At 38.6% G+C, this 26154-nt stretch overlaps 1 protein-coding gene across 1 annotated transcript in view; it reads left to right on the plus strand.

Annotated features, from left to right (window-relative positions):
- The window catches only part of CDC123 (cell division cycle 123), a 458927-nt gene that overhangs the window by 230215 nt on the left and 202558 nt on the right, over positions 1-26154 (plus strand). The window contains exon 7 of the mRNA XM_078674168.1: positions 1494-1542. Within this exon, the coding sequence (XP_078530294.1) occupies positions 1494-1542 (49 nt within the window). The remainder of the gene's footprint in view (positions 1-1493; positions 1543-26154) is intronic.

A 26154-nucleotide genomic window follows, 5' to 3' on the forward strand; every position in this document is an offset into this window, starting at 1 on the left:
TTGATGAGAGGTTTATGCTTGTATTGTACTCAAATTATATATATATATTTCCTTCTTAGGAAGAATAAAGATTACAGTCAGTAAGGGCCATATGTATCAAGCTAATTAGCATTCGCAAAGGCCGAAATTCTGCGAATTTCGGCCTTTGCGAATGCTAATTAGATAAATGGTATGTATAAAACATGTTTGATGCAAAATAAGGAATTGCAAAATTTGCTATTCCTTATTTTGCGATTGCACTTAAGGAATCGCAAATTTTGCGATTCCTTAAATGCAATGTATCAAACAAAAAATATTCAAAAATTGCCATTAAGGATTCGCAAATTACCACCAACTTCTAGTTGGTGGTAAGTTGCGAATTCTTATCAAAAAGCTTTTCTACAAAAAAACGCAGGTGTCATATGACGCCCATACATGCCCTTAGGGCATGTATGTGCGCCATATGCCCCAAAATGTCTTTTTCAGGGGTGCAGCAGGGTGTTCTTGAGACACTCCTGCACCCTTGAAAAAATTCCTAATTTGCGATTAGCAAATTGCTAATCGCAAATTGCACTTTCATTCCTATGGGCCTCCTCCTGGCCCATTGAAATGAATGGGTAATTTGTGATTAGCAATTTGCTAATCGCAAATTAGGAATGCTAAGGAATCGCTATTGAAAAGCGATTTTGTACATACATACCGTTTTGCATTTCCTAAATAGCGATTCCTTAAAATTCGCTATTTAGGAAATGCAAAATAGTTTGATGATACATATGGCCCGAAGTCATTTATTTATGTGCAGCTTTAAAAAAGTTATATACAATAAAACCAACATATCATGGTGAATGCGGCCGGGCCTAGGATTACACAAACTAAGACACATTAGTGCCAGAGCTTTATTTTTTTACACATTTCTTTATTGGTTTTAACGTAATATCAGAAAATCCGGTACAATGAAAGGTCCGTAGCCACAGAAAACAAGAAGAAGATTCTCAAAAACAGTGTGATCCAACTGCAGAGGACATATTAGATACTACCCAGAACAGAGAAGAAAGACTCCGTGTAAGGAAAAGCTTTACAAGGTCGGCAATCAAGATCTGCATTCAAATTAACCCGGTCCTCCCATACAAGCCACACTCATTGTTATCACTGTTCTTTAAAGTAAATAGCAATTAAAAGTCTGAAATCACATAGATCGTATCCGGCTCCACAGCCCGTGTTAAAATGCAGGTGCCCAAAACTGCACCAACATACATATCCTTTTTGATTAGTTTTTACGTCAAATAGTATTTACACTTTTAAGAACCCATTCTGTCATAGATAGTCTTCCCTAAAGTGTCATGTTTTTGTTTGCTCATTTTGCTGATACACTTGTTTGAGGTTTTCGCTGGCTTCGTAATTCACCTTCGTGAAAAAAGATCAATATACTTGTCAATGTGGCTTCTATTACAGTTTTGAGGTGGTGCAAATGACAACACTATTGCATGTTGACACTGTGAGTTGTTTCCTTTTAGGTTCATTCATTGCACTGATGATTCCCCGGATCCCACCATAGCGTTTCAGGTAAATATTTACTTAAACATTGTGTTTGCAGCATCAAATATTTGCGTAGAGAAACACATGCACTCTCTCTCTCCCTCCCTCTCTGCCTTTCTCTCTCTCTCTCTCTCTCTCTCTCTCTCTCTCTCCCTCTCACACAGACACACATACTATATCTATGACACTCACTCACTTATATTCATTCCTCGCTTGTGGGTTTTTGGGACTAGTGCTCAGTTATGGGGCTGGCTTTCCTAGCACTGCCAACAAAAAACAACCTTTTGTTTGCTGGGTAAAATAGCCGTCGCTCTCTCCGAGGCTTACTGTGAGTTACATTTATGTAAAATCATTCATTTTAAATGGCATGGTTGCGGTCCGCGAGTTTCGGCCAGTTGACCTTTCTCAAGACGCAGTTTTTTAGGTCGAGTCTGGACAGCGCATGTGTTGCTCTGTGGCATGCTGTATTGGAGTATGGAATTAAAGCCAAGCCCACTCTCTGCCCATATTTGTCATTGGCTTGTGTCATTGCTCTTCGTAAATGCTCTCTTCCGATTCGTTAATGGGCTTGTCAGTCCCTCCTTACTACTGCCTTATCTTCATTTGTAACCTCCCCTGAGGACTCTCCCTTTTACTTCGGTTGATACACAGTACATCTTTTTTAGTCTGTAAGCACTATTTTCTTTAATGAGGTTCTCCTACTTCAGGCACAACATGCTTTCCTGCAACATTCAGCGCGCAATGCACACTTTAACTTTCTGAGCAGCCCGGGACAATGGCGGACGATTCTTTGAAAAGGTGTAGCATTTTCAAGAGTTTGAGCTATTAGCATTGTAATTGACAATGCCTTTTATTTATGTGTTAATTAGCAAAACAGACAAATAAAAGGCATTGCTATTTACAATACCAATAGCTTAAACTCTCGCAAATGCGAGACCTATTGCCTTGCAAATGCTTGTTTTATACAGGTTATTGGTTTTAAGACTCCGCTCACAGCCATTTATCTTCTTACATCTCTATTATTATTCAGTGACAAAGTGCTGTGGCGTACAAGCCAAGGTGTACATCCAGAATGTAGCGTATAGTGGTTATGGGTCATGGTAATCCAACTACCTGGCGACTCAACATACATGTTGCTGTGCAGAACTGGTGCTGCCCCCCTATCTCACCTCCATACACCATCTGTGGGTGTAGGGAGGTGAGATGGGGCAGCACCAGTTCTGCACTTCAGTGTTTGTACCAAGTGATGTTAGCCTCGTAAGGTGATCTCTCATCAGTTTTGGAGACCAGTGTAAACTGTCAGAAGTGCCATTTCATGGCATGTGCTACTGAGACATCTTTGCTTTGTACTGCATGCACTGCACACCTAGTCTTCTGCTGATACCAATTTGTAGACGTTTTGTGCAACGTCTGAAGGCAGTTCATAGCTATCATTCTTATAGCATAACCATTGTCCCGTCTTTGAATTTATCATGGGATTTCTCAGACCTAGGTCTATCCATCATCCCTAGCAGGCATAGTTCAGGTTTTCAAAGCTTAAGTTTCCTGGTTAGGTTAGAAACCTATGTGCAGATGTCACCTTAAAATCACTGGATTTGGTGTTATAAAATTGTGTGTCTTGTCCGATTCATATCACTCTCCCTCATCCCAGCAAAAAGAGGATTAGCCAATCATTGGCGAGCCCCAGAAGGACCCCCAGTGGAGGACTGGGTAGGAGCAGTCAAGAAATGGGGGGTGGCTGAAGAGGAAGCGATACGGGAGGAGGAAGTGTAAGGAACACGCGAACTTCAAATTTCCATGGAATGGGCGCAACTACTGTACCAATTTAGACAACAAACTACACAGGATGACCCGGACGAGGTACACCAAGCCCAGGCAACACCTGTTACACCGATAGAACCCCTTGAAAGACACACTGACTTGGTAAACGCACACACCAGGGACACCCCATAGCACCACCTGATTATGAGTTCAACTCCAGATTAGCGTTTGGGAGATAGTCATCCTCCCCTCCCCCCGCAAGGCTCGGCAGTAGCAAGCTAGATCACCAGGTGAACTTGGACAAAACACCTGCTCCCTCCCCCCTTCCCCCTCAGTCTGCACACCCCCCCCAGACCCGTCCCAGCTGATCCCGTATCAATACCCCAGTTTAGCACCCCGGTTATTAATCGGGGATACAAGCCAGCAATTTAGTATTGACATTGGCTAGCAGATATACAACCCAACTCTGGGGTCAGAAAACCAAGGCTCCTTTCGACTCTAATGCCATATCCAAAACACCTAGACTATGCGGTGAGCTATAATATGCATATACTTCCAGGACAATGCAAATATAAAGAGGCTATTATGGTTGAAAATCACTACTAATGTATAATCTACAGCCACATTAATGTCAGTCTATTTCAACATAAATTTAATGTATTAACCTATGCTTCTCTGTATCTAAACTGTTAAAATCTAATAAACAAATTTAAAAAAAAGAAAAATTATGTCTTCAGAAAGCTCAGCTGGCCAGAACATATGGAAAGCAACCTTGTGCCTTTTTTTATGAATCATTTGAAATAACTTTACCTCAAAAGCAAACAGAGTGCAGGCTCCAAATGTAGGGTTTGTTCTTGGAGCTGCATGTGTATATATATATATATATATATATATATATATATATATATATATATATATTACCTACTGGCGGTCGCCAGTAGGTATATATAGTTAGGATTTTTTCCCTATGGGATTTTTGAAAATTCTATGTCTAATAACTTTGGCGTTTGTGGACGGAATTGGCTGAAATTTTCTGGAAAATGGAACATTTTGTTTCTGAGCAGCCCCTGGAAATTTGGGGGGGGTTCGTCCAGGGGGGGTCGAGAAAAAAGGGGGGTCCCAAAACGTGTTTTTAACATTGAGTTTTCCATAGGGCGGTTGGCCTCACTTTTAGCCCGAACGGCTGAATGGATTTGCATGAAACTTGGCAAAATTGTAGGGACTGGTAGCCCGATGTGCCTTTTCTAGGTCTCAATATATGTGCTCCAGTGGATTTTGAGAAATTAACGTTTAAAAAAAGATATATATCTGTAAGCGCGCTCTGGGCAGCGCTCCGGTCCGCGGACCTTAAGCGTACCGGAACTTCGCGTAGCTAAGCTGATTGGCTCTCCGGTGTCTGTCAACATTCTAAACAGTCCGGAGCGGCCGCCATCTTGTCTCTCGGTAGGATTGAGAGACAAGAGGAGGCCAAAACAAAGGGGGAAATAACCATAAGGGGGCATACTAGATCCTCCCTGACCCCCTAGGTTTAATGTGGAGGTTTTAAAAGGGCCCCGCGGGGCAAAAAAAACAAAAACATTTTTTTGTTTTTTTTGCGTGGGGAGCGCCCGGTCCGCGAACCGGGAAGCGTTCTGGGCAGCGTACTGCAATGAAAAATGAATGATAGACTTTTCAAATGCTGTATGTTAATTGATTGTTGGTTTTGTTGATTATTTTTTATTTTCTTTATTTTTTAAGCATTTTTTTATTGTGATTGTGTTTCATAATTTATTAAACTTTCTAACATTTCATTGTCAGAAAGTTCATAATTATCATTGAATATACATTGTAGTCTCTGAGGGTGTAAAATGTCCTCATTTTCAAGGAGGTTATCTACTGCTTGTACCTATTGCAGTAGTTCTTTGTCTAAAGTTTCATCGAAAAATTCAATATCATTTTCATCATTGATTTCTTGGCTGCTCTCTTGCAGGACAATTTGAAATTCGACTTTCTGTTCGCCTTCCATTTTGCCTGAAATTTAGATTAAAAAAATATATATTAGTAGAGATAGGGCACTGTTGGGATTAATTTTGGGCAGTGTATAGTATCAGAGTGGAAGTAGGAATATAAAAAAGTGTATGTGATTTAACGTAAGTAAATTCATAATTATACAAGAGAAGCCTAACTCCATCCATAACTATAACAGAGAAGTCTATCTAAATCTATAACTACTACAGAGGGATAGTATATAACTATCAGAAAAAGTTTACCATATTAACTTATAGTGCACAATATACTTCAGTTTTAAAAATAAAAACTTACCTTTAGAAAGAAGTTGAAGGAATTAGTGAAATTCCTATTGAAATGTACACCAAGAAGTAGTAGTCAAAATGGCTGTGTTTTCTTCTCTTCCTTTATATATCTTCAGGTATATAACCAATCAAATGTCAGGTAAAAAAAGTAGAAAATGAAAGTAACATTTTAATTGGTTGTCAATTCCAACACTTCAGATGTGTTTTGTGAAGTAATTTACCTCACGGTATTTAGAGAGGTCTACAGGCTAAATGGCTAAATGGAATTCCAATCAAATTTGTGAAAATGGTAGGGATTGGTATGTAGTATGAGCTAGTCTATATTTGGTGAAATTGTCTCCAGTGGCTTTTCTGTGAACTACTTTCCCACCTTTTTTGATGGTGCGCTTCCCAGGGAGCGACCCGGTACGCGAACCGTTGAGCGCCCCGGTTCGCGAACCTTAAGCGTAACGGGAGTCCACCATTTTGTGTTTCGGTCGAATTAAGATACAAGATGGAGGGCAAATAATGTTCAGAATGGGTAGAAGGGGGCACGGTAGACTTATCTTGACCCCCTAGGTTTTGTGAGGGTGGCTGAGAAGGCCCATATGTGCGAAAAATTTTTTTTTTTTTTAAATTTCGCGAGGTTAGCTCCCGGTTCGCGTACCGGGTAGCGCCCCAGGGAGCGTACTTTGTTGAAAATTAGTGAAAAATGTTAGAGTAAAATAATAATTGTGAGTGATCAAATGTAGGGTAGCTCTGAGAAGAGCTTTTGGGTTTATGGTACATTTAGGTACTTATAAGTAGGTACCAATGCACATTCTTAAATTCAGAGTGAAAATTCTGTTGCCCTCATCTGAGAAGTGAACTCCATCTCCTCTGTAGATATCTTGCATGTAGTAACGCAAGTTATTGTTGTACAGGGAGCCCCTTCCATGGTCTCTCATGTAAGCTGAAACAGATTTGTTTACATGCTTCCTCGACTTCTCAATTTGTGGACAAAATTGGTTTGACCACCTCCATTTCTGTCTTTGGCATATATTTGAATATACCAAGGCAGTCTGAGGAAAAAGTGCCATTAATTGCTCAAAGGTGTCCTTTAAAAGCATTTCCAGACCTACACCAGTCAAAGTGCCCAAGTCATTACCTCCACAGTGCACAATTAACAGGTCAGGTTTGGGCAAATGCATAAAGGTTTTCACCAATGGTATCAATTGGTGACATTTTAATCCTCTGTGGCCAAACCACTTAATTTCCACATCTTGTAAATTGAGGTTAGGTAAATTCCTGTTTTCAGTGTACCTTTGAGCCCAGTGAATATAACTATGTCCAACAATCCAGACAGAAAACATGGTGAGAGAAGGTTCTCCTGCAGTCAGATGAAGTGTTGCAATGAAATGGCAGTTGAAAAAATGAGAGTTTAAAATGAAAAAAACTGTGGAGTTTCTGTGTTCATGAAGCAGTAACAGTGATTGGTGGATTTTGATTGCTGAAAACAGAAAGTTAGGGTGCACGGATGAGTTATTTGAAAGATGTATTTTGAATGGTCAATAAAAAATCATTAAATGAAAGAATGCACTGGATATGCAGGTGCACTGAGAGTTCAGAGTTCAATTGCAACATTGTTGTGTGAACTTGCAAACACCAGAAGTCTTCCAAGAGGTGGTTGCCATGCAGAAAAGGCAGAAAAGGCAGAGGGGGGAAGGGTTTTCATTTGAAAAAAAGTGAGGGAAGAGTTTTGATTGGGTGACATGAGAGATATGTGTGAAGAATTACAGCATTTCTGTGCTTTTGATAGCTGCAGACTCTGGAGTGCATACCTTTTGCTCTGCTGAAGACAAATTGGTGTGTTTCTGAGACTGTTTTCAAACTCAAAGTATTTGCTAAGGTGAGAAAATATTTCTTTAATTTAGATAGAGAATAGTGTGCTTTAAGGAGAAAATTATGAATTATGTAACGCAAATTGCTTGTAAATATGCTCCCACCTGTGCAAGGAAAATTTAGATTTTTAATGTTTGTGTTACATAGCCATGTTAAAAGTGATACAAACATGCTGCAAAGGCAATTAAAAAACGCTTTTATGTGTCTTAAGGACATTTTAAGTAATTTTCCCATGTGCAGTGTTTTGAAATTATGATTTGGAAAATCGTTTTTGGGGAAAAGGAATTGTTTTTAAATTTATGACAAGGACATAATGGTGTATGCTTCTTTATAAGGCAATTGACTGTCCCTGATGTTATTTTTCCCATTTTAATGTAAGACCTTTCTCTGTGGCTCAAATTGCTTGTAAATATGCTCCCACCTGTGCATGGCAAATTTAGATTTTAAATGTTTGTGTTACATAGCCATGTTAAAAGTGACCCAACCATGCTGGAAAGGCAATAAAAAAACACTTTCATGTGTCTTAAGGACATTTTAAGTAATTTCCCTGTGGGCAGTGTTTTCAAATTATGAATTGAAAATCGTTTTTGAGGTAAAGGAATGTTGTTAAAATTTATGTGCGCCATATGCCCCCAAATTTCTTTTTCAGGGGTGCAGCAGGGTGTTATTGAGACACCCCTACACCTTTGGAAAAATTCCTAATTTGCGATGAGCTAATTGCTAATTGCAAATTGCACCTTCTTTCATATGGGCATCCTGGCGCATGGAAATGAATGGGTAATTTGCAATTAGCAATTTGCTCATCGCAAATTTGGAATGGTAAAGAATCGCTATTTATTCCTTAAAATTCGCTATTTTGGAAATGCAAAATAGTTATATGATACATATGGCGGTTGATGTCTAACAAGATAAGAAGCTTAGGGATACATTTATGATGACTGGCGCAATGAAGTGGACATCACTTACTTCATTGGTAGAGCTTTACATGTATTATGTCCTCTGTATTCTTCATCAAGCGTAACTTTAATCTGCAATCCTGAGTAGGCCTCACCTTAAACAAACCTCTGGATAGGCCACATCTTATCGTCATCCTGAATTAATCATTTAAAATGCTAGGGACAGATTTATGATAGGTGTATGCCTCTTTTGCGCCACTTACAAAACACTGTCCATGGGGAAATGACTTAAAATGTCCTTAAGACACATGAATGTGTTTTTTTAAAGCGTTTGAATTTTTTTGGGTCACTTTTAACATGGCTATGTGACTCAAACAGTCAAAATCTAAATTCACCATGCACAGGTGGGAGCATATTTACAAGGAATGTGCTCCATGGGGAAAGGTCTTATAATGTAATATGGGAAAAATGACATCAGAGACACTGAAATGCCTTATAGAGAAGCATACACCATTATGTCCTTGTCATAAATTTGCAAACCATTACTTTTCCCCAAAAACGATTTTCAAATCATAATTTGAAAACACTGCACATGTGGAAATGACTTAAAATGTCCTTAATTCAAAATTTGCTATTCCTTATTTTGCGATTGCACTGAAGGATTTGCAAATTATGCGATTCCTTAAATGCAATGTATCAAACAAAAAATATGTAAAAAATGACATTAAGGATTTGGAAACTACCACCAACTTCTAGTTGGTGGTAATTTGCGAATTCTTTTCAAAAAGCATTTTTTTCCAAAAAACAAAAGGTGCCATATGACGCCCATACATGCCCTCAGGGCATGTATGTGCGCCATATGCCCCCAAATTTCTTTTTCAGGGGTGCAGCAGGGTGTTCTTGAGATACCCCTGCACCCTTGAAAAAATTCCTATTTTGTGATGAGGTAATTGCTAATCGCAAATTGCAACCTTCATTCCTATGAGCCTCCTAGCCCATGGAAATGAATGGGTAATTTGCAATTAACAATTTGCTCATTGCAAATTAGGAATGGTAAAGAATTGCTATTTATTCCTTAAAATTCGCTATTTAGGAAATGCAAAATAGTTTGATGGTACATATGGTGGTTCATCTGTAACAAGATAAGAAGCTTAGGGATACATTTATGATGACTGGCAAAATAAAGTGCAAATCACTTACTTCATTGGTAGGCCTTTACATGTATTATCTCTTCTGTATTCTTCATCAAGCGTAACTTTAATCTGCAATCCTGAGTAGGCCTCACCTTAAACAAACCTCTGGATAGGCCACACCTTATCGTCATCCTGGATTAATCATTTAAAATGCTAGGGACAGATTTATGATAGGTGTATGCCTCTTTTGCGCCACTGTGCGTCACTTTTATGATGCAGCGGCGGTGCAAAAGATTTGCTATGAGGCGACAAAATTACAAATTGATGCTTTTAGGCAGATATGTCATGGTGTAAAAAAAACGTACCACATGAAACCGATGCAGCAGTGATGCAAAAGATGCATCATGTTGCAAGACAGGCCTCACTTGGGGCCATATGTATCAAGCTAATTAGCATTCGCAAAGATCAAAATTCTGCGAATTTCGGCCTTTGCGAATGCTAATTAGACAAATGGTATGTATCAAACAAGTTTGATGCAAAATAAGGAATAGCAAAATGTGCTATTCCTTATTTTGCGATTGCACTGAAGGATTTGCAAATTTTGCGATTACTTAAATGCAATGTATCAAACAAAAAATATGTAAAAAAATGACATTAAGGATTTGGAAACTACCACCAACTTCTAGTTGGTGGTAATTTGTGAATTCTTTTCAAAAAGCTTTTTTTCCAAAAAACAAAAGGTGCCATATGACGCCCATACATGCCCTTAGGGCATGTATGTGCGCCATATGCCCCCAAATTTCTTTTTCAGGGGGTGCAGCAGGGTGTTCTTGAGACACCCCTGCACCCTTGGAAAAATTCCTATTTTGTGATGAGCTAATTGCTAATCGCAAATTGCACCTTCATTCCTATGAGCCTCCTAGCCCATGGAAATGAATGGGTAATTTGCAATTAGCAAATTGCTCATTGCAAATTAGGAATGGTAAAGAATTGCTATTTATTCCTTAAAATTCGCTATTTAGGAAATGCAAAATAGTTTGATGGTACATATGGTGGTTCATCTGTAACAAGATAAGAAGCTTAGGGATACATTTATGATGACTGGCAAAATAAAGTGCAAATCACTTACTTCATTGGTAGGCCTTTACATGTATTATCTCTTCTGTATTCTTCATCAAGCGTAACTTTAATCTGCAATCCTGAGTAGGCCTCACCTTAAACAAACCTCTGGATAGGCCACACCTTATCGTCATCCTGGATTAATCATTTAAAATGCTAGGGACAGATTTATGATAGGTGTATGCTTCTTTTGCGCCACTGTGCGTCACTTTTATGATGCAGCGGCGGTGCAAAAGATTTGCTATGAGGCGACAAAATTACAAATTGATGCTTTTAGGCAGATATGTCATGGTGTAAAAAAAACGTACCACATGAAACCGATGCAGCAGTGATGCAAAAGATGCACCATGTTGCAAGACAGGCCTCACTTGGGGCCATATGTATCAAGCTAATTAGCATTCGCAAAGATCAAAATTCTGCGAATTTCGGCCTTTGCGAATGCTAATTAGACAAATGGTATGTATCAAACAAGTTTGATGCAAAATAAGGAATAGCAAAATTTGCTATTCCTTATTTTGCGATTGCACTGAAGGATTTGCAAATTTTGCGATTACTTAAATGCAATGTATCAAACAAAAAATATGTAAAAAAATGACATTAAGGATTTGGAAACTACCACCAACTTCTAGTTGGTGGTAATTTGTGAATTCTTTTCAAAAAGCTTTTTTTCCAAAAAACAAAAGGTGCCATATGACGCCCATACATGCCCTTAGGGCATGTATGTGCGCCATATGCCCCCAAATTTCTTTTTCAGGGGGTGCAGCAGGGTGTTCTTGAGACACCCCTGCACCCTTGGAAAAATTCCTATTTTGTGATGAGCTAATTGCTAATCGCAAATTGCACCTTCATTCCTATGAGCCTCCTAGCCCATGGAAATGAATGGGTAATTTGCAATTAGCAAATTGCTCATTGCAAATTAGGAATGGTAAAGAATTGCTATTTATTCCTTAAAATTCGCTATTTAGGAAATGCAAAATAGTTTGATGGTACATATGGTGGTTCATCTGTAACAAGATAAGAAGCTTAGGGATACATTTATGATGACTGGCGAAATAAAGTGCAAATCACTTACTTCATTGGTAGGCCTTTACATGTATTATCTCCTCTGTATTCTTCATCAAGCGTAACTTTAATCTGCAATCCTGAGTAGGCCTCACCTTAAACAAACCTTTGGGTAGGCCACACCTTATCGTCATCCTGGATTAATCATTTAAAATGCTAGGGACAGATTTATGATAGGTGTATGCCTCTTTTGCGCCACTGTGCGTCACTTTTATGATGCAGCGGCGGTGCAAAAGATTTGCTATGAGGCGACAAAATTACAAATTGATGCATTTAGGCAGATATGTCATGGTGTAAAAAAAACGTACCACATGAAACCGATCCAGCAGTGATGCAAAACATGCACCATGTTGCAAGACAGGCCTCACTTGGGGCCATATGTATCAAGCTAATTAGCATTCGCAAAGATCAAAATTCTGCGAATTTCGGCCTTTGCGAATGTTAATTAGACAAATGGTATGTATCAAACAAGTTTGATGCAAAATAAGGAGTAGCAAAATTTGCTATTCCTTATTTTGCGATTGCACTGAAGGATTTGCAAATTTTGCGATTACTTAAATGCAATGTATCAAACAAAAAATATGTAAAAAATGACATTAAGGATTTGGAAACTATTGTGGTAAATTGGTGGTAATTTGTGAATTCTTTTCAAAAAGCTTTTTTTCAAAAAAACAAAAGGTCCCATATGACGCCAACACATGCCCTTAGGGCATGTATGTGTGCCATATGCCCCCAAATTTCTTTTTCAGGGGTGCAGCAGGGTGTTCTTGAGACACCCCTGCACCCTTGGAAAAATTCCTAATTTGTGATGAGCAAATTGCTAATCGCAAATTAAACCTTCATTCCTATGAGGCTCCTAGCCCATGGAAATGAATGGGTAACTTGCAATTAGCAATTTGCTCATTGCAAATTAGGAATGGTAAAGAATTGCTATTTATTCCTTAAAATTCGCTATTTAGGAAATGCAAAATAGTTTGATGGTACATATGGCGGTTCATCTGTAACAAGATAAGAAGATTAGGGATAGATTTATGATGACTGGTGCATCACCAGGGATGTGTCAGTCATCCTGCGCCGCTGTTCCGCCACCCATGGTGTGCTGCATTTACAATGCGGGGCATCATGGGGCAAAAATGGCACAGATGCGTGATGTATCTGTGCTGTAAAGGTAGTGATTGCTGGAGTTGTATCGCAAGTGCGATGCAGCTCAAGCAAGGCTCAGGGGTGCCCCATCTCCACAATGTTGCGTCAAGACCTATGCCTGCTTAAAGCAGGCGCAGGGTTTTGACGCAGCTTTCTCCTATCTGATTGTAAATACGGCACACCATGGGTGGCAGAGCAGCGGTGCACGTTAACTGGTGCATGCCTGGGGATGTGCCATTTAACATAAATCTGCCCCTTTACATTTAAGTATGTGCAGGACACACAGAGTCGGTGAGGCTTATCCAAGGTTAAGAAGAGATGAGTCCTGTTCACTGAAAAATTAGACATAGTCTTCACCTGATCAGCATTGCTGGACATGGCTAAATAATAGCTGCAAAATATTACTCTTGTTAAACAATTTTACTATTATAATCTCTGAGATTTGTCTCTTACTCTGCAACATCTCATTGTTGTTATCTTTCTTTAAAGATAAAGACAACATCAACATGAGTGACAATCTGCAATCAGTTGATTTTGACCTCATCATTGAACTTGTAATTGAAACATCAGTGGATGTTGATCCATTGGATGATTTAAATCCTGAGGATGAAGAAGAGCGTGATGAGGATGCAGATTTGTCCGAATTATATGACATAGGGTGGGAAGCTGACCTGCTTGAGCCTATGGAAATATAAACATTTATTTTTAAAATGTATAATTAATAAAAAGTAAAAATGTAAACCGTTTAATTTAAAAATAAAGACACCTTCAAAAACAGGTTATGTGTAGTGTCTTCAATAAAATATTAAAATATGCTCATAAAATTAGATCAGATTCACATATAAAATAGCATAGGTAACATAAATATAAATGTCATTTCTTTTCTGCTATTTCTGTATTGTAATTTTGCCAAGGACTAAAAAATCTTCTATTTAAAATGTCAAGTAGTGTGTTAAGTTTTTGATCACTGTTATTGATTTACTGTTTGGTAATAATGGTTAATAACATTTTTTATTATATTTTACCACAGATTCAACTGCAGATCATTTCAAGATTTCACCATGCCAACAATAGAAAGACAGAGAAAGGCTGCAAAACGTCAAAGACAGCAGGTGAAACAAAATAAGCAGCAGTCCTCTAACAAAAAGATTTGTCAAGTCACGAAGAAAGCACCGGGTAAGAGCACAAAATATTTCATAAGAAATATGTGTAGTAAAAAATATTACTACAGAAAATGTTTCAGTCCATAAAAAGAGAACCAATTCAAATGGAAAGGAAAGGCCAATCAAAAATGTTACTGCTAGAGCAAGAGATAACTCTGTGCATGATAGTAGAAGGAAACAACAGTTTAGGGACATTCGTAAACGAATGTTCCGCAACAGGATAATTGGCAATTTGTTAAAAAATATTAAGAAAGGTCAACAGAAAGTTGAGAAAGTTATTGATCAGGCATTTGAAATTAAACGTAAGTTATTTATTTTGATAATCAATAGAATTAGGAAGCTAAACAAGGCAATTTATGATTTCAAAAGAAATAGTAGATGGAAGAGAATAGTTAATCGTAGTAATTTTTGTGAAGTTTTTTCTGGAGAATGGATGCATAGTTCAAGCTGTGAGGCATTTTTTAATGAGGAGAGTTATTTCCAGGATAATGATTTGGTGCATGCAGTTGACACCAGTGGTCGTGCTTATGAAGTGAAAGATGGTTGTCCAGTTGAAAAAGAAAAACTTGTGACAACAGAGACAGAAGAGGTGTTAGGTAATGAGGTTTTAGGAAGACGTGCTAAGGGTCCTGTGTACACCTGGAAGTGTAGTAGTATTTGCAGTGTGCGACAGGATTCCATCAATTTGCTTTGTGATTTTGTACGGTCATTTAATAAGAAAAGTTTGAAGCAGAAAATAAGGTTGTTGCAAGAATTAGATCCTTGCAGAGTGAGAGAAGTGACAGGTTTGCATGGTCATTCACTGGCTTGTCTTTCCAGGAGAGTATGCCAGAGTGTTTTTCATCATTTCAGGATGCTAGCAGTGCATCATAATAAAGTGAGGAAATTAGTTAGAATGTTGTATTATGCTAAGAGTCCAGCAATTATGCTTAAACAATTATGCGCTGCTCTTTTGCATGGTTCTGAAATAGATGTGAAGAACATATGTGAAGAAATTGAGTTTTGTTACTTTGGAAGTAAAGAGGAGAATGTTGAAATTGACCCAGAAGAAGAGGGTAATGTGGAAGATAGTGTACAGGTTTCCAGCACAGATATTTTCCAGAGGGAAATTGCGACGTTTCAGGTGAAATCAAGTGAGAGGCCTAATTTCACTTGTGTGTGTTGTCGACACACTTATTATAAGAATCAGACTAAGTTAGTGGATTTATATGCAAAAAGTGAAAGGGAAAATAATAGTGAATGGAAGGATTTTGCAACATACTTGATGGTAGAAAATTGTTTTGATTTGGGATTTGATTAACGTGTGTGTACTTATTGTTGTTACAAATTAAATCAAAACCAGATGCCTGCTAGAGCAGTTCATAATAATCTGGAATTGGTTGAGATTCCTTCTGAATTGAAGGATTTAAATACTTATGAATCTATTTTGATTCAAAGTATCCATCCCTTTCAGGCTATTGTAAGAATGGAGCCAAAGACAGGGAAATTGCCTCCATCAGATTTACAGAGAGGATTAAAGGGAAGAGTTGTTTATTTGCCTCTAGATTTGAAGAAAAACATTAACACAATTGGAGTAGAAAAAGTGGAAGAGGAACCTCTGGTTATCTTAGTTAATGGGGTTCCGACAAAGAATAAGAAAATATGGCAAGATTTAGTAGATGTTAGGAAAGTTAAAAAGGCAACATTGTATTTGAAAAAAAATAATAAATACTATAAGAATGTATATGTTGCAGAAGAGGAAGTAAGTGAGGAAGAGGATAGCGATTTGTGTGCTGGTCAAATTGAGAAAGTAGAACCCTCTACTAGTGAAGAAATATATGAACATTATAGTGTTCATCCTTTGCATTCCAAGGAAGTCATGGGGAATGCTATTGAGTTGTTTCAAATGAAACAAGCCAAAGGGAGTCCCATTAGTGTTTGGGAGGAAAGTTTGGAAGCTCGGTGTTTCCCACAGCTTTTTCCAACAGGTCAGGGAGGAAGATATGATGAGCGACCTCATCAAATTCCTGCTTCTGAATACCGGACTTTGCGATTGTATGCAGGAGATGCTAGGTTTCGACAATGCATTCCCTATTTGTTTCATCTCCTGTTTGAAAGCGATCTGTCTGGACTGTCATATGCAGTGAACCTTATCTTGAAAAGTGGTATACACATGCAAAACATCTCGGCAAGTGACTTTATGGATAAAGTCAATGTCCAAGACAGTATTTTGGATTCTCACCTGATTAATCTCATGGCGTGTCAGCGTGGTACTAATGAGTACTGGTACCGTCGTCATGGTGATTTAAAATGTATGCTGAGGAACTTAGGTACTCCCACATGGTTCCTCACTCTGAGCTGTGCCGAGTATGGCTGGGAAGACTTACTTGAATTTCTACGAGAGGCAAATGCTAACGTAGATAACATCGAATTCAAGACACCCGGAGAACTGTGCTCTTTGGATCCAGTCAATGTATGTAGGTACTTCAATCATAGATTTGAAGCTATGATGTCTTTCATCATGAATAAGAAGAATCCACCTCTTGGAGAGGTGTTGGATTTCTTCTGGAGAAAGGAGTACCAAGCAAGAGGTGCTCCTCATATACATATGTTGCTGTGGATCAAGGATGCACCTAAATTTGGAACGGATCCAGAAGACTCAGTGATGAGTTTCATCCAACAGTATTCTACGTGTGCTGTTCCAAACGCAAAGGAGAAGAAAAGCCTAAGAGAAAAAGTTCTGCGTTTCCAAAGCCATCGATGTGGAAAGTACTGCCGTCGTAAATTCCGAAACAAGGACAAGTTCTACACCAAATGTCGTTTCGGCTTTCCACGACCGGTGATTTCTAAAGGAAGAGTAAACAGTTTGATGTCTTCGCTGCGACATAATGTCATGAAGAAATCACCTAAAAACACATACAATTTGAAGAGGAACGAAGAGTCCAAGTACATCAACGACTACAACCCGGTGATTTTGTCCATGTGGAATGCTAACATGGATATACAGTTTGTGGCTGATAACTGTATGGCTGTGGCTCTGTATGTGACGTCTTACATCACCAAAAAAGAGAAGACAGAATTGAAGGATATGTGGGAGGACATTTCCCATGAAAAGAGCCTCAGCAAGAAGTTGTACAGTTTCAGTCTGAAGATGTTGTCGCATCGAGAAATTGGAGCTTACGAATGCTCTGACCGGTTGTCTTCAGCAAGTCTCTATGCCAAGTCCAGGAGTATCGTTTGGGCGAGTCTTGGTCTTGCTGCAACGCGTAATCGAGTTCTGAAACCTGTGCGGGAAATTGAGTATTTGGCGGAAAAGGAGCCAAACAGTACCGACATTTTGAAGACCAACATGTTGGATACATATTATCCAAATAGAAGCAGTCACCTCGACAATGTTTGTCTGTATGAGGTTCTTCAAAATTACATATTCAAGAGGAACATCAAAGAAGATACTGAGAAAGGAGTGTATGCTGTAATAGGAAGTGAGGGATGTCTGGTCAAGCAAAGAAAATGCCACTTGGTAAACCATCGAAAATTGAGTGGCGAATCTCCTGAAAAAAAGGAGTTTTTCTATTTAGCACTTTTGCAACTTTTCAAGCCTTGGCGTGCAGAAGAGGAACTGCTTGGAGATTTCCTCTGTTACGAAGACTCTTTCAATGCCGCCAAGGAGACCATAGAATGTCCTGCTTTTCCCAAATATGTAGAAATGTTGAATGCGGAAATTGAGCAGGAAGCAACGATTGCAGCCGAGATTGCCAGAGACAGTTCTCAGGACAGTCAGAGTTCTGCTTCATTGAGTCAGGATCCACTAGGAGGACCTGTTATCGAAAATGAAGCTGCCACTGCCATGAATGAAGTGGAAAGAGCCATGGCACATGCTCAGGAGGATGCGGTTAACTTAGAAGAGTTGGAAAGACAACTCAACGTTGAGCAGAGGAAAATATATGACGAAGTTACCATGCAAATTGATCATGGATTAAGTCATGACAAGAAAGAGTGCTCATGTACGTCGTTGAAGCCTGTCCGACTGTACGTGAGTGGAGAAGCGGGAACTGGAAAAAGTTTCCTCATTAAAGCAATTTCATCCTATTTGCAGGAAAGGACAGAGTCATCGCTGTCTTGTGTTGTCACCGCTCCAACTGGACTGGCAGCACATAACATTAAAGGGATTACTTTACATCGTTTACTGATGCTGCCAGTGGAGCATGACAACAAATTACAATATCACAAGCTATCTGGAGATGCTTGTTTTGAAGTTTCAAGAATCTTGAGGAAAATGAAACTTCTTATCATTGACGAAGTAAGCATGGTTTCCAATGTCATGCTTGCCTTTGTGCATTTGAGAATGCAAGAAGTTCTCAAAACAGAGTATGATGTGTTATTTGGTGGCAAACACATCATTGTTTTCGGAGATCTTCTGCAGCTGACACCAGTGAAAGGGCAACCTGTGTTCAAAATGCTCACGCATGAAGATACCAGGAAGTGCCTAGGCAGCATTGGCAACGTCAATATATGGTTAAACTTCAATTATGCTGAACTGCATGAAAATATGCGTCAGGCGAAGGATGAAGTTTACAAGACTATTCTACAAGATGTTAGAATTGGAAAAGTGACCGAGCATGGGAAAGAAGCTTTACATGCACGATTACTGTCAAATTTATATCCAGAACAAGATGTTGTGCCTGAGAATATTTTTCAGAAAATTACTGATAAGAAATCTGGAATATGTTTGATGCCAACTCTTGCAGAATGTGCCAAATTCAACAACAAAATGTTGCATTTAGAAAAGCAAGAGATTGTGAAACTGGAAGCTATTGACAGAGTAGAGCATATGGGATCAACAATTATTTTGTCTGAGAATCTGAAAACAAAATTGGATTCATTAGAGAAGAGTATATCTAAAACTGCAGGTTTTGAAAAGACTCTGAATGTGTGCTTGAACTGCCGTATAATTTTAAGAAGGAATTTACATGTTGAAAGAGGTCTGGTAAATGGATCAATGGGTAATGTTGTTGATTTTGTAAAATACAGAAATAGAGATGGAATTGAATTTTTAAAAATTAAATTTGATGGCATTGAGGAAGTACAGCTAATTGGTCGTTGCTCTGCTAGATTTTTGCTTGTAAAAGACTTATATGTTCGCCGTAAGCAGTTTCCTGTTTGCTTGGCATATGCGGTGACAATCCATAAATCGCAAGGTTTAAGTGTAGACTGTGCATTGGTGAATATTGGCAGTTCTGTGTTCAAGGAGGGTATGGCATATGTGGCATTGTCACGAGTTAGAACTTTATCGGGATTGTACTTGATTGAGTGTGATGTCACAAACATTTGTGCGGATCTAGATTGTGTTAAGGAATACAATAGGTTAAGAAGAGAGTATGCGTCACATTTGCCTCAGTATCCTTTGTTTGAGAAACGTGTGGTAGGCCGGAAACAAAGAAATGTGACCAATACTGGGGAGGTTGTAGCAAAAAGACGAAAAGTCGATGAACCTAAAATTACAAGCAGAAACAAAAAGGATTCTGTTGAAGATGTTGTTGGTTTTCAATTTGAAAACAGTTCTGGTGTCAACTGCTATGCTAATGTAGTGGTTAATGTTTTGTTTTCTCTAGAAAATGTAAAAGAAGAGATTGTGGTCAATTCTGATCAAAGATTTTGCAGTTTGTTAAATTCTGTGTTAGAGAAATGTAGCACTGATAGAAGAAACATAGAAAGTGTGTCTGAAATTTGAAATCTGTTAGACAGATGTTCAGGCCAAAAACACAATTCTCTCAAAATATTCAGCAAGATTGTCAGGAGTTTTTAATGTATATGCTTGATGTATTGCATGCTGAAGGTGTAGATGTAGATCAGCTGTTTGGGCTTTCTTATCAATGGCAGCATGACTGCGAGAACTGTATGGTATCAAGTACTACTAGTGTAGACTCAGAAAGATTTATATATTTAACTTTGCCAGACAGTAAATCAGTCTCCTTTAATAAGCTAGTAAAAGCAGCTGATCACAACATGGAGTGTAGCCAATGTAAATCTGAAATGATGTCCACATTATTTATACGAACATATGGCCAGTATGTCATTTTAATGTTCCAACGATGTAGGCCTTGTGGAACAAAATTGACAACTTTAATTAAAGATTTTGTAGCTTCGCAGTTGTCAATATCAGGAAGGACTTTTGTAACTGCAGCAATTATATATCATGACGGCCCTTCAATAACATCAGGACATTACACAGCTTATTTAAAGTCTAGAAATGGCTGGTCATTCTGCAACGATTCTGTTTTAATTTTCAAAAAAAAATTGCCGTATGACCTTAAAAACTCTTACCTGGTGTTTTTAAAACCAAAATTTTAGGGAAATAATCTTGGGATGTGCTCTGTGGAATTTCAAGAAGTTCTAATGGCTCCTACACAATTTGGCCTTGAGGATAAGTGTAGTTCAGAGACATAAGTTCTAACCATAAGACTGGACGTCATGGAGAAATAAGTGCACTTTGAATGAGTTCAGAAAAACTATTTCTTTTTATAAGCTAATTGAAGCAGCCAATCAAAACATAGAGTAGAGGGAATGTAAGTCTGCAACGCTGTCTACTGTTTTACATTGCTTTGTGATTGAAAGTGATGTAGAGAATTAAATAATTGTAGTAGTCATAGAGTTAGTGTAAGTCTGCTTCATAGTAAGCAGTATCAGTGTCATAGGAAATGTAGAACATGACTGAGCAAGAAGGGGAAGATAATACTATTCCAGGATTGTGAAAATGATCTTCAACATTTTAATTCTGAAAGTTGCGGAAATGCCAAATGACGGGATTGGCTTACAAGAAATCCAAGAGTTATAAATGGGTCTGACAAGATTTGGCCTTGTGGAAACTTGTGGTAGAGAGCAAGAAGTCATTTATTGCATGTAACATGTTTTTAAAAACGATGGAGATTTTCTTTCAGAAAGTGGCGGGCTGAAAGTAATAACAGCACAAAAGAGTGTAAGCTGTTCATAGGACATCCTTTGACGTCATGGAAAGTAAGTTAACTTTAAGGAGTTCTGAATTCTGATTTCTTATGTTGTATGGGTTTTTTAAACCCAATCATTTTGATTGTGTTTTTTTTCCCCGCTGTTATATGATGAATACCTTCAAGTCACTGTTTTTAGTGAATTTTGATACATTCTGAGAACAGCAAAAATAAACCATTTAACATGTATAATTAATTCTGTACTGTTTGCATTTATGATGTATATGTAGAACTGTGTAGGAGGCATGGAGAAGGTGAGGCTTCTGTAAGTGTCAAAGTTGTTGCATGCAGTGCTGCACTTCTGCGTATTCTTTCATATGCTAGACTACATCTGCACAATGAGATACCTAAGCAAAGGAAACACAAGTGATGTGATTGTGAAATGAGCAAAATAAATTGCACGTATTTCAATTACATCACCTGTGTTTCCTATCATTACGAATCACATTGTGCAGATCAAGTTTAGGTCTGTCCAGGGAAACATAGGAGGTTTGGACTTTGTTCAAGAGTGCAGTGGACATGACTCACTTCATTGGTAGACCTTCACATGTATTATGTCCTCTATTCTCTTCAACAACTCGAAATTTCATCTTCAACCCTGAGTAGGCCTCACCTCAAACAAACCTCTGGATAGGACACATCTTATTGGCATCCTGAAGCAATTATTTAAAATTTTAGTGTCTTGCGACACTTTTCTGAGACAACAGCAATGCAAAAGATGCACCATGTTTTAAGATAGGCCTCACTTCATCTGCATCAAGATACTTTTAGTTTAAAATGTATATCTTTAGGACTGTGTAGGGGGCCTGGAGAAGCAGAAGCTTCTGTAAGTGTCAAAGTTGTTGAAAAACTGTTTGTCCTTCAATCTTTTCCCTTGTCTTTTGTAATTTTTAAATACATGTTTTAATATTTTTGAAATGTTTGTTCTCTCTTTCACAGATTGAAAGTATAAAAACAAAAAGTGAGTAATTTAACGACAATTATAAGGTAAATGCTTTGTACTCTTTTCGTTACATTTCTATCACATTCACCTACTATTAGTTCCACTGCTTCATTTCTTTAACCCTCAGTTTCCTGCCTTTGCTACTTCCCTCATTCCTTTCTCTATTACCTACTTACTCAACTCCTTCCACTCTTTTTCTCAGTCCCTCTCTTCTCATAGTTCCTCACTCTTGTTCACTCACTCCGTCTCTATTACTCTTAGTGTCTTTGACTGATCACTCTATCACTACTTGTTCATAATGCTTTCTCTGTGTAGTTGAAGCACACTAAGGGGCATATTATGAATACAGCCAATAAAATTATTGCTCTTTTTATTGGCAGAAAACTGGTGCAAAAGTGGTTTTAGCGGCAGTTTTCTGCCGCAAAAGCAGCTTTAGCGACACATTTCTGCCAATAAAAGCTGCAAAACTTTTATTGCCTATGTTGATGATATGGCTCTATGTTACTTACATTTCTTTGCTGTTTCAATTAATCTTTTTCTGTTATTTTTTGTTTTCTGTTTTCTATTTTTTCTCTCTGTTATTCCTCATGTTTTAATCTTATTTTGAACATTCACTCACATTCTCCAAGAAACTCTTCTTTGTTAATGTTATACTCTCTTTTTTTTCTTTCACTTCGTTATCTATTTTGTTTTTCACAATTATACCCTCTTCCGTCTTTTCTTCGGTAAATATATCTATTAAACAGTATCTCTTCTTTACTCCCTATAGCTGTCTTTCTTTTAACATCACTCTCTGTTTACTTTCCTTATACTTACTCTTTTTTAAAAAAAAAAATGTTTGGGGTTAGCTCCCGGTCCGCGTACCGGGAAGCTAACCCGGGAGCGAACCAAAAGAAATAGAGCTTGCCAGAGTGCTAAACATTCTAGCAATTGTTTTTGAAAGGGAAGGTAGTTCTGAAAAGAACTTTTTTTTTAATATTTTTGTTGTTTTATATTTTTTTTTAATTTTTTGAACATTTTTTGTTTTTTTTGTATTTTTTGAACGATTTTATATTTTTTTTGTTTTTTTTGGGGGGGGGGGAAACAACAAAAAACAGGCGTTGAAAAGGGCTCAACAGGAGCAAAAAAAAAATTACTGGGGGCGGTTAGGGCAATCATGGTGTTCATACGCCAGGTTGAGTGCATTGATGCTCATGTTGCCACACGCTAACAACGCACGACAGTGCATACAAGAGTGTATCATGTGGCCAAAATTTTCTTGTATATTTGGCACAGTTTCCCGTGCCTCTTCTGGTGTTAATGAAATTGGTAATCTTGGTCTGGCCACAGGAGTTGGTCTTGGATTGTCCTGCATATCCCTTATTTCCGCCCGGCTGTAATTTAGTGGATGCTTCCTTGTCATGTGCCTGTGCATTGTGTGATTTCCATAACTATATTTCTTGTCCGTCCCTCTTGATAATTGTTCTTTGCATATGCGGCAGGTGACATACCTCGCATTGACTTTTTTTTGGCCACGAGGGATCGAATAAAACTGCCAGATGAAACTGGCTTTCTTTCTGGAAACCCGGGGCACCTCTTCTAAGAACTGTGGTTCTTCTCCCTCCTCATCCATTTCTTCATCTTCCTCCTCAGTGTTGGTAATGACCTGGGGAGGTGGTCCTCTCTTCCCATGAGGAGGTGGAGGTGGTGGTGGGGGTGCACCAGCTGAAGCTACCAATGAAGCCATTTCTCATATAGTAGTAAAGGTCTTCCTCTCACAATGATGAAAGTCAGAGTGAGGAAAGAAGGAGGGGTTTTCATCATTTGGGAAAAACAATACTTCTCAACCAATGAAAAGTGTTATTTTTAGGTCACCTGACCTAGCCTTACATCATTATGAAACCAAAAGTGAAATGAACCAATGAAAAGTGTTATTAACAAGTCACATGACCTGTTATGCTTACGTTACGCGCTCCGGTCCGCGCCCCGGATAGCTTCCGGGTCGCTGCGCTTCGCGCCTCGGTCCGCGCCCCGGGGCACTTCCGGGTGCGCTAACGCGGTACGTCACAAGACGCATTACGCGGCACCGCGATACGTCGCGTTTTCGCGACGCGCCGCGGATCGCTTCCGGGGAGCTGCGTTTCGCGCCTCGGTCCGCGCCCCGGGGCACTTCCGGGTGCGCTAACGCAGTACGTCATAAGACGCATTACGCGGCAACGCGATACCGTCACTATGTTGATTTCTTACCTGTTCGCGGACCGGGTCACGGCTTTAAATTGAGCTAACGGGAAGCTTCCCGGTTCGCGGACCGGGAGCGAAACAAAAAAAATATTTAAAAAAAATTATTAATAAACATATAAAATATATTTTTGGATTTAAAGAAGAATACATTTTACAGCTATAGATATTAGCTTTTAAAAAACCAATGAAATTCACTGAAAAAACCATAGGTTATAGACCATATATAGTTAGGAATGAGCATTTACAAAACCTTGAAAATTCACTGAAAAAACCATAGGTTATACACCATATATAGTTAGGAATTAGCATTTAAAAAACCTTATTTTACTCACACAAAACCATTGAAATTCCATATATAGTTAGTTGTACTAACTATATATCGCGCACCCGCAATCCACTGCTGATCATGTCACATATTACATCATTCATGACATGGTCAGTGACATCACTGATGACATCACTGATGACATCTCAAATGACATCACTGATGACATCACTGATGACATCTCAAATGACATCACTGATGACATCACTGATGACATCACTGATGACATCTCAAATAACATCACTGATGACATCTCAAAAGACATCACTGATGACATCACTGATGACATCTCATTTGACATTACTGATCACATCACTGATGACATCATTCATGTGATAATACGATGAACCTCTTCAGACTCTAATATAACCTTATATACACTCAGTGAAAACAGACACTCACAGACTGTCACTCATCCATGGAGTTACTCACACACCTAGTCAGTCATGCAAAGAATCAATCACACCTCCATTTCCTCAACTATACAGTTATACACACCTTACTTATTGAAACATATACTAACACATATTTACTCACTTATACAATCCTGGATACAAGTTCACAATGATCCATACAGCCACTCACACATTCACTGGCTCTTATGCACAGTTATTTATATATGTCAACTCTCACATGTACTGTGTTTTACATATGTACTTACTTTGACATGTAGCACTGAGATATCCATTCACTCACCAATGCACTCATGCACACAGTCAACCGCCCATACAGATGTTTCCACATGCACTTTTGAACCCATACACCTAGTGAATCAACTGCTCACACATCTATGCAGAGAGTCATACACCTCCCAGCCACCCATAAACACTCTCAGTCTCCCATACAATTACTTGGGCAACCAATTAATGACCCATATAGTTAATCATATAGCTACTGATCAACACATGCAGCAGCTTGCACAACAACAGACATACTGATGCACACTTTCAGACAGTTTAGTCACTAACCCGTGCATTCAGTAAGACGCATTTAATCACTCACTCATACAGTCAATCACGCACCTACTAAAACCTTCATTCAGACACTTATACATCCACTCATTCTTCAATAAGTAAAACATATTTAAACTTTACAGAAACACATAATCACTGGATGATGTCATCAGTGATGTCATCAGTGATGTCATTTGAGATGTCATCAGTGATGTCACTGACCATGTCATGAATGATGTAATATGTGACATGATCAGCAGTGGATTGCGGGTGCGCGATATATAGTTAGTACAACTAACTATATATGGAATTTCAATGGTTTTGTGTGAGTAAAATAAGGTTTTTTAAATGCTAATTCCTAACTATATATGGTGTATAACCTATGGTTTTTTCAGTGAATTTTCAAGGTTTTGTAAATGCTAATTCCTAACTATATATGGTCTATAACCTATGGTTTTTTCAGTGAATATATATATATATGTCATTGTTTATGTTCAGTTCCTTTCTTTCCACGCCACCAGACGCTGATCAGAAGCTACCTCTTTTATCACCAAATTTACAGTGTGCAAGGGAAATGTTGCCTTCTAATACATCAAGTTTTAAACCTTGTAAGGACTGTAGCAAGCAAATGAACCTGGAGACCTTGAGGAAGCAATCCTTCAAACTCCTGGAGGCCTGATGTGCGATGCCGCGACGATCTTGATCCAGGCCGAGAGGAAGGTCCCTGGAGCGGTCCCGGAGTACCAAATCTTCATCCCACTCAAAGTTGTTGGGCCACTTGGGTAAG

Source organism: Lissotriton helveticus, chromosome 1_1, assembly GCF_964261635.1.
Source record: "Lissotriton helveticus chromosome 1_1, aLisHel1.1, whole genome shotgun sequence".
Lineage (NCBI taxonomy): Eukaryota > Metazoa > Chordata > Amphibia > Caudata > Salamandridae > Lissotriton > Lissotriton helveticus.